The sequence below is a fragment of the Octopus sinensis genome, linkage group LG5, assembly GCF_006345805.1.
Source record: "Octopus sinensis linkage group LG5, ASM634580v1, whole genome shotgun sequence".
Taxonomy (NCBI): domain Eukaryota; kingdom Metazoa; phylum Mollusca; class Cephalopoda; order Octopoda; family Octopodidae; genus Octopus; species Octopus sinensis.
The window spans coordinates 132561476-132572139 of record NC_043001.1 but is presented as its reverse complement, the minus strand read 5'-3'; the positions used below and the strand labels follow the sequence as shown (position 1 = coordinate 132572139).

Sequence of the window (10664 nt, the reverse complement as noted above, 5' to 3'; positions counted from 1 at the left end):
TGTATATTCTGATACTCATTGTTGGCTTTCTTGACAAAAACATACCCTTTGTTTTGTACTTGTTAGGTCGCTAATTTTCGGTTGTTCTTTGTCTGGTAATTTTGGAATCTTGAGTGGTTATTTATGATAGTCTTCTAGTGGTAGAACACTCCTACCTCTTTGCTTTCATAGTAATTATTAATTCCTGTGTTAGTGTTTGGTTGGAACACTCTAAAAATTGTCATTATTTTCCTGGTTTTCCTTTCTAGACATGCTAAATTACAAATTCCAATTATGCTAATAGAAATTACCTTCCTCCTTTTCATTTTGTCTGCTTTCCATGCTGGTATTGGTTGGATGGGTGGTCATGATCTGATTTCAGATTTAAGTTAGTATCTTCATAGAGGGATTAAATTAACATCTCCTTCATATGTTTTGTTTTAGCTTGGTTTCTGGATGCTCTTTCTAACTTAGCCACAACATAAAATGTACTGTGTACATTTTATTATGGCACCAGCACTAGGGAGATTAATGTCCTTGGCAATACTAAAAGTTGCTCTTGGTCACATGTTATTTTTACTCATTTTACAGATTGAACTGGGTGCATTTTATTGTACACCAGTACTTCTGACATTGCATTGTGCCCCCATTAGACATAAGATTCTTTACTGCACTACAGTGTGCCCATTCTCTCCAGGCAAGGTGACCAAGAGGTTGAGTAGCAGATTGAGTGTTATAAAAAGTAACAGAATGGGGTGAGGGTGAAGAAAGTGGGTAGTTTTAGAATTTATTTAAATTTTAAATTTTAGTTTAATGCATCTATAATATTCCTTCTTAACTTTTTCTTTTTAATAATAATAATAATAATAATAATAATAATAATTGTGTACAGTGCGCAGGTGCACTACAACTCATCTAAAGTGTATATATAATCAGGTGTAGTTTCGGCGGATTTCGGAAAGCATGAGGGCCTTAAAGAATGCAGTGTCATGGCAGTCAACAACTGACGCAGGCAGTTTGTTCCATGCTGCAGCAACTCTGAGCGTGAAAAAATGTTTCTGAAAGTCATGGGAGCTGTGTTGTTTTCTGACTTTGTAGGCATGTCCACGTGTGTTAGATACATGGAGATCAAAAAGATGTTCAGTGTTGTTGTTCGTGAGGTGGTTGATAACTTTGTGGGTGTTTACCAAGTCCGTCGCCAGACGCCGGAGCTTCAGTGAATCCATGCCCAGGGAAACTTGTCTATATTGTATTTTATTCAGTTCACTGATTCTTAGTCATCTTTCTTTGGCCTAATTCTCTTGGTTCTGTTTATTTATTGAATATACTAACTAATACATGAGGTGGTGAGCAGGCAGAATCATTAGCATACCAGGCAAAATGCTTAGTGGCATTTCGTTAATTTTCATGTTCTGAGTAAAAATTCTGCTGAGGTTGACTTTGCATTTCATTCTTTTGGGGTCAATAAAAATAAGTACCAGTTATGTACTGGAGCCGATGTAATCAACTTATCCCTCTCCCAATATTTCTGGCCTTGTGCCAAAATTTGAAATTGATATATTAACTAATACAAGTATTATTTCTCAATGATAGTGGCTAATGTGCATTAGTGTAGAAAGATAGCATTTCTACTTAACCTTCTCCCAATTCTAAATCAAACTATTCTCATTCAGCTTACAAGGCATACTTAGTCACTGCATTCACATTTTGTTATGATTCCCCATTCCTGTTGGATGGTACCATTGTATCACTCAGAGGACAAACTTCCAACCCATTGGTCTGTTTGGGTAGTCGTTGCTGGTGGGGGTTTTATGAGGTCAGAGTGCAAATTCTATCTCAACCTCTATTAGTTGCCTTTTACAACATGCAGAGGAAATATTGAGTCTATTCTTTGGCATGCTGGTCTCCACACGGCACAATGATTACTATGTGTTTTGACAGTGTATTATATCAGATTTTGGATACGGTATCACAAAATATGAAAGTTATTATTTTATTGTTGCTAGTGTACTTTCTATTTTGATATTCCAGATATAAACCAAGTACAAAAGGAAAATGAAAAACAGACTGGGAAAGTTACGAGTCCAAGCTCTTTGGTCAGAAAAGAAGAACTCGAAAAAGAAAAAGAAAACTTGAAAAAGGTGTGCATTGCAGAAAAGTTTTATGCCCTTTTTCTTTAGTTATTGTAGATAAATCATAATGTGCACACTAGCACCAGCAGCAGCAGCAGCAGATGTAGGTCCCCCAGCACCACCAGCACCACCACCTTTGCTGCCACTGACATTACTAGTTTTTTTGGAAGCACTCTGTCGGTTACGACGACGAGGGTTCCAGTTGATCCGATCAACGGAACAGCCTGCTTGTGAAATTAACATGTAAATGGCTGAGCACTCCACAGACATGTGTACCCTTAACGTAGTTCTCGGGGATATTCAGCGTGACACAGAGGGTGACAAGGCCGGCCCTTTGAAATACAGGTACAACAGAAACAGGAAGTAAGAGTGAGAGAAAGTTGTGGTGAAAGAGTACAGCAGGGATCACCACCATCCCCTGCTGGAGCCTTGTGGAGCTTTTTAGGTGTTTTCGCTCAATAAACACTCACAACGCCCGGTCTGGGAATCGAAACCGCGATCCTACGACCCCGAGTCCGCTGCCCTAACCACTGGGCCATTGCGCCTCCACTGACATTACTAGTATTGCTGCCATCACTGCTGCCTGTGCCACTGCTATTGTTGCTACCACCACTTCCACTGCTCCCACTGCTGCTGCCACTGTTGTTGCTGTCTCTGCTATCACCAGTGCTGCTGCTGCTGTCTTCTCTTTCCCCACTACTGCCACTACCACTGCAATCGGCACTACCACTGTTGTTGCTGCTTCTACTGCTACTGCTGCTGCCACTGCTTACACCTCGGCTGCTGCTTCTGCCACCCTTGCCACTTTTGCTGCTGCTTCTACCACTCTTGCCGCTGCTGTGGCTGTGGCTGCTATATACTGCCATCATTGTGATTCCTATGGCCACCACTGCCACCACCACCACCACCACCACCACCACCACCATCACCACCACACTCCCTTCATCTTTGTTCTCATTTTTTCTTGTCATTTACTATGATTTTCCTTTAGACAGTTTACTCTATCTTTTCTTTCCATCTATTTATTTTATTTATTATTATTATTATTATTATTATTATTATTATTATTATTATTATTATTATTATTGAGTGAGAGAGCAGTGCATGCCATCAAAGTGACACTGGCATAAAATATATGAAGCCCAGTATACCCATCATGACTACCCGTCTGATAAGGGTACACCAGGCACATGCATCACAACCATATGTGTGCAACATGGTGATCTCATATCAAGATAAATAGTGTATGACCTTTCAGGTGGGGTCCAGTTAGAATTTTCTTCTGGTCAAGTAGCCCATCCTTCTCAAAAGGTCCCTGGATAAGGATTGTTTAAGGATGTTGAACAAACCACCCATGTTTCCAAAGGTGAATTATCCAAACTTCTAAGAATTCCTTCCAACACACGGCTATGATGCTCCCCAACTACTTCTGATCATGATCAGAGATGCACATATCGTCAGCCACTAAGGGACATGGCCAACTGGTTATGGTCAAACAACTGACAAGCAAATCTGTGGTATTGAGCAGAATATTTGCTGTAGCCCATCTTTTATACCAAGACAAACAATGTACATGATAACACTTCCAATCAGTTAAGATCAGAAGCCATGAGAGCCACTGTTTGATACTGCATCAGGGCATTTATTATTATTATTATTATTATTATTATTATTATTATATTATTATTATTGAGTGAGAGAGCAGTGCATGCCATCAAAGTGACACTGGGGTAAAATATACGAAACCCAGTATACCCATCATGACTACCAGTCTGATAAGGGTACACTAGGCACATGCATCACAACCATATGTGCGCGGACATGGTGATCTCATATCAAGATAAACAGCACATGACCTTGCAGGTGGGGCCCAGTTAGAATTTCCTTCTGGTCAAGTAACCCATCCCACTCAAAAGGTCCCTAATAAGGGTTGTTTAAGGATGGTGTATTATTATTATTATTATCATTTGGCATATTGTTTGGCATTAGAATGTCAGATGCAGTGTAGATTTTACATTCATAGTAAATATGGAAAGATTATTTAACTACATAATCTGTGAATATGCAATCCTGTGAAGTTTTAATTATAAAATCTCTTAACCATTTTGTTTCCTGTTAACTTAAGTAACACTAGCTATTGGGTATCAATACAGTAAAAGTCTTGTGTTTGTTTGCCATACTTACTTTTCAGTATTCACATATTCAGGCTATGTGTTTCCACACAATAATACATCAAATATAGTGGAGGCGAATGGCCCAGTGGTTAGGGCAGCGGACTCACGGTCGTAGGATTGCGGTTTTGATTCCCAGACCGGGCGTTTTGAGTGTTTATTGAGCGAAAACACCTAAAAGCTCCACGAGGCTCCGGCAGGGGATGGTGGTGATCCCTGCTGTACTCTTTCACCACAACTTTCTCTCACTCTTACTTCCTGTTTCTGTTGTACCTGTATTTCAAAGGGCCGGCCTTGTCACTCTCTGTGTCACGCTGAATATCCCCGAGAACTACGTTAAGGGTACACGTGTCTGTGGAGTGCTCAGCCACTTGCACGTTAATTTCACGAGCAGGCTGTTCTGTTGATTCAGATCAACCGGAACCCTCGTCGTTGTAACCGACGGAGTGCTTCCATTCAGACTATGTGTTTCCACACAATAATACATCAAATATATTGTCCTCCAACTGAAACAGTTCCTTTGAATTAAAATTCTTGAAATGTTCTAAAGTTAACTGTAAATTGTAAAGCACACACACACACATACACACACACACACACACAACGCACACACACACATACACACACACACATACGCACACACACACACTCACACACACACACATACACACACACATACACACACACGCACACACATACACGCACACATACACACACACACACACGCACACACACACACACACACACACACACACACGAATGGTGTCTTCTTGGAACTTGTCAGAGCTTATCAGATTAAGTCAGTTTTTTTCTTTATTAGTCTTTCACCATTGTTTTACTTTCATTTTCCATCTGTTTGCTTATATGGATGTTTTAAACACATTAAAAATGGCAATTCAGTCTTACTTCTCATGGCAATATTAGAATTTGCCTAATCTAATCTTAAGCATTTAGCATTGCAGAATATTTAGTTAATTCTTATCAACCTGCACTTTTATAATTATTATTTGTAAAGTCATTTATCAAGAGTTTTGGCTAAAAAAATGTTGCTTAAGTTCAAAAGACCAATCATATATTTAGCTTATCTGATTTAAATCTAATCTAGTAATTATTCAAATTTTCATATTTCTCTAATTAAAATGGTAAAGTCTTGAATAGATGCAATGTTGAAAACTTGTACATTCAATGAAAATTGTGTTTCACTTAAAATTATCAATGCTCAGCTTTTAGAAAATAATTTATCTTCATTAATTATTATTTCCACATTACTACAAATAAAGTACAATAATAATGAGGACTTTGTAAATCATCACCTCATCATCATCATCATAATCATCATCATCATCATCATCATCATCATCTTCATCATCTTGATTTACCTAGTCTTCATCATTATTATACTGTATTTGTAATTTGTACTAATGTGGAAATAATAATTAATAGTGATTAATTTTTTATTTTCTAAGAACTGAAAACACAGAAGTACACTACAATGATAAAGACTTGATAAATAAAATATTTCAGCTAAGATCAAAATAAGTATATACATACATATGCCATTGCAAGGCATCTTGGGCATGTGCCTTTTCCTATAGCCTAAGGGTGCATATATGCCGGTGGCATGTAAAAGCACTATCTGAATCATGGCCGATGCTCAGTGCCACCTTGACTGGCTTCCGTGCCGGTGGCACGTAAAAAGCACCATCCGAATCATGGCCAATGCCAGCGTCACCTTGACTGGCTTCTGTGCCGGTGGCATGTAAAATGCACCAATCCGATCATGGCCATTGCCAGCCTCGCCTAGCACCTGTGCAGGTGGCATTTAAAAAGCACCCACTACAGTCACGGAGTGGTTGGCGTTAGGAAGGGCATCCAGCTGTAGAAACACTGCCAGATCAGATTGGAGCCTGGTGCAGCCTTCTGGCTTCCCAGATCCCCAGTCGAACCGTCCAACCCATGCTAGCATGGAGAACGGACGTTAAACGATGATGATGATAATGATGATATATATATATATATGAAATAAATATAAATAGCAGTGTGCAATGTTTCACCAAAAAAGTGATTTACAAATGTCACTTAATGTGACTAGGGTGTTATGAAACATCTACATTGTTAGAAATAAGGGGTAAACCACTCTAATACTGTATGTAGTTAATGCACATGAATAAAAACATATATTCTGACAGGGATCATAATCATCAGGAAAGTGCTGATTGAGAATTCCTTATAGTGACATTTCAGCAATTTTTGTTGCCTCATCACTTACGACAGCTCAACTTTGGCTCTTTCTGGGCTCACTTCGCCATTAGTATTTATGAAGGATCATGGGTAAGGCCAGAACAATGCGAAGTAAAAGCAAGGCAAATCACAAGAAAACAAATATATGAATTAATGTAGACTTACCTTGCGTATGAGATGGCTTGGGCATGTTAGCCGTATGAAAGATGGCAGAATCCCCAAGGACATACTCTACGGCGAGCTTGCTAGGGGTATTAGGTCTGTGGGTAGACCGCTCTTACGTTACAAGGATGTTTGCAAAAGGGACATGAAGGCCTGCAACATCGATATTAGCGGTTGGGAGGCAGTTGCCGGCAACCGTGGAGACTGGCGACGTACCGTAAAGAGGGAATACAAAGGAGTGACAGAGAGAGAGAGGAGAAATGGAAAGACAAGAAAAGACGTCAACAAGAAACTATGACACTACAACCAGCCAGGAACAGTCTTCACTACATTTGCGGTACCTGCCAGAGGGAGTGTTTGTCCAGGATAGGACTACACAGCCACAGCAGGAAATGTATCAGGACATGAAATGTAAAAGCCGGACTAGACTACTTTATGCACAACTCCATTGTCTCCCGAGACAAAAAGGATGCCAACAGCCTTGCATTCAATATTTTGGGGTTATGACTCCATCCTCAAGAAATTAATGAATGTTGCAGATGTGCATGTGTGTAAGTGTGTGTGGAGTGGACATGCATGGAAAGTTGTTGCTATAGTTACTAGCTAGCTTCCTGTAACTCTCTTCTGTTGTGATGGTTGGTTTGCTTTGGTGTATGAGGATGACCTTGGAGATTCCGAGGTTGCGCCTGTTGCACTGTGTTGCCTTCATGTGCACTGTGAATTCCCAGGTCTGGCATTTCCGTAGATGTTTCTTCATAGAATTGTCTGCCTGCATATGTTATTTATGCGTATATGTATTTAGTATTTATGTTTTCATGATCCATATAATTGGATGATTTAGCAATTTGCTAATGTGTATATATATAATTAATATAAACAGCAGTGCATGTGTGTGTATGTATGTATATATATATGTGTATGTATATATATATATATATATATATATATATAATATATATATATATATTATATATATATATATATATATATATATATACATGTATATATATGTATATGTAATATATGTATATATATGTATATATGTATATATTTACACCGGAGTAAACACATAAATGTGAAACAAGGTGGAAAAAAGAGTACTCAATACCAGCGGTAGAGTAATATGCTTTAAATAAAGTATGTATATATTTATATATATATATATTTATATGAATAAAATTTTCCATCATATTTTGTGGTATTTGGCAGATGATATATTATGCATACAGCTATATCAGCTTGCTTTATATGTATTACCAGCAAAGATACCCAGCGTTGCCCGTGTTACATGCAATTAAAGAATTAGACTTTTCTGTTATATTTCTGTAATGAACTGGAATATCTATGTTTCAAATTTCATAAAAATTGCAGATGAGGGTTATTTCCCTCTTTACACACCCTAAAAAATTGTTGAATTTTTGAGAATCTTTTTAACTTGGGTCTCATATCTATTGTTTGAATTTCTTTGAAATAGGAAATATATGTTCACTGGGTTTCTAAAAAAGAGCAAAGCTACAGGAAACCAAAAAAAGAATGATCACAATAAGCAGTCAGCTACCCTACCCTAGTTGTTACCATTCCCAATGTAGGATTCCTCACCATCCAGGTGACAGGCACAGCCATAAGATGCATTACAAATCTATAACAATTGGAAGGGTGTGACCCAACTGAAATAAACATTAGCAACTGTGTGACGTGAGGGCTAAGAAGAAATGAAAGTGTTACCTCTGGAGTTTGCAAATGAACACTATACTGATATATAACTGGACAGTATAAATTTACAATCTATATATGTCTTTAAATAACCAGTCACTCATCTGGGAAGGCCTTGAAATCAATGTTACCATCTGGGGACTATGTGTGACCCGGTGATAATAAAAAGACTGAAAGGAGGTCTGGATTCAAATAACTTTACTCAACACTTTGCAACTGAATCAGTGGAGGCAAAGATGCCTCTCATTTACTTTACAATTTATGCAGCACATTGCAGAAATCACTATGTAAGTGTATGTCAAAGCAAACTGTTACACTGTTGTACCATTGAATTACAAATAATGCTCATCTTTTATGCTTGGGTAATGCTACAGCTTCCAAGAGTACAACTGTATTCGTCTTTGCTTAGATAAAATGACAAAATTGTGGGCGTTAAGTTCTTTCTCACTTGTAAGAAGATGAAATTTTATAAATATTACTTCATTTGTGTCTAATATCTATGGTTAAAATTTTATCAACAGCTAAAATATATGAATTGTCATGAGGGTTATGGCCCTTATGCATAGAATATAATTTCCAAATTTAATAAAGATCCATTCAGTACTTTTGACCTAGTTTTGGATCATAAAAGAAATGACTAAAATTTGGGAGTTAAGGCCCCCATTAGGGTGTTATATATATATATATATATGTATACACACACACACACACTTCTGGCTCTGATGAAAGTAGCATTATTTTTTTTCCTTAGGTTGTTCAATTTTGCTAAATAGATCAATAGACCAATTGAGTAAGCTTATCAGTAATGTACTATAGTGACTACTGGAAACAGCTGTAAGCCTAACTTGCTCCAACAAAGGAAAAATATGTAATTGCTATTATTTTTAACTTGTTTGTTATATGTAAATATCATGTGATAATTTCAAAACGTTCAGGAAATGTATTTGGTTATTTTTGTGGTCATACTCACCAGAGTTTTGCTTTTATTTTCATCTCTTTTATTAAGATATTTTTAATTATGAACGATTTTTATATTGTTTGTATTGAGATGATTTTTAAATTCATAAAATTAAATAAATGGAAATAGTAAGAATACAGTTAAATAAGTTTGAATTATTAAATTCAATAAACTAAATAAATGTTTTATATTTTAAAACAATTGTTAAATTGATATTTGTTGACTGAAAATGTTTGAAAAGATGTACAGGAAAACTGAAGATTAGTTCAATTTCTTTGAATGCAGGAATATGAAATGCATTTTGCTGAAATTCAAGCAAAATATGAGGAAGAAAGAAACAATAGAACAAAGCTTCAGGAAGACATGACAAAACTACAAGATTTTTATGAATCAAAGCTATCATTTGTTGATGGACAAATTGCAGAGCTGCCAACTGATCAAGGTAACAATTATACACTGTATTAAATGAGAGAGTTTGTAAAAATAAAAGGTAGTATAGTGTCCTGGATTGTGTATTTGTGATATCTGTTGTAATTCATTTGTTTCATCTTTGGTTAGTAATTCATATTACTTAGAATTAATGATTTCAAATTTTGGCATTATGCCAGCAATTTTGGAGTAAAGCACGTAGTCGATTACATCAACCCTAGAGTTCAACTGGTACTTATTTTATTAACTCTGAAAAGATAAAAGGCAACGTCGACTTTGATGGAATTTGAACCCATAATGTAAAGATGTATTTACATATGTTCATTCATTCATTCTCTTCTGTTTAATTATTTAAATTCTTCTTCTGAAGAAGGAGGTGATTTCTGACAAAGATACAAAACTCCATATATAAATTATAAGGGGAGTGTGAGCTTCCATAACTATTGTACTGTATATTTTGAGCTTTGAGATTACAGATATGTGTAGCTAGTGAAGTAAAACATTTGCTTTTTGAGTTAATAAAAGAATTGAAATGTGCACAATATGCATAAAGTCTACTGGTGGTTGTGGGGTGTCATCACAGTGCATTTATATATCACATTTTTATGTAAACAAAATTCCTTGAGTGGGCATAAATTGGATGTGTGACAGCTACAGGAATTTCCATTTGCTTGATAGTTAAAGCACCATCCTAGTGAGGTGAAGTTATGTTGATTTGATGTCAGTAAGGGAGGGTCTAAGTTGGAATTTATAACAGAATTGGGATGAATGGTTATGTTGGGACGGGTATACACTATTTGGTAATCAGGGTTGCAGGATACTGTCATCAATTTAGAATTACTTAACCTAGGAGAGTTATTAATAGCTGTGGTACTATTA

General features: G+C 36.8%; 1 protein-coding gene across 1 annotated transcript in view; it reads left to right on the top strand.

Moving 5' to 3' along the window:
* The window catches only part of LOC115212278 (osmotic avoidance abnormal protein 3-like), a 907318-nt gene that overhangs the window by 405334 nt on the left and 491320 nt on the right, over nucleotides 1-10664 (top strand). Inside the window, exons 7-8 of the mRNA XM_036503083.1 lie at nucleotides 2011-2120; nucleotides 9642-9798. Of these exons, the coding sequence (XP_036358976.1) occupies nucleotides 2011-2120; nucleotides 9642-9798 (267 nt within the window). The remainder of the gene's footprint in view (nucleotides 1-2010; nucleotides 2121-9641; nucleotides 9799-10664) is intronic.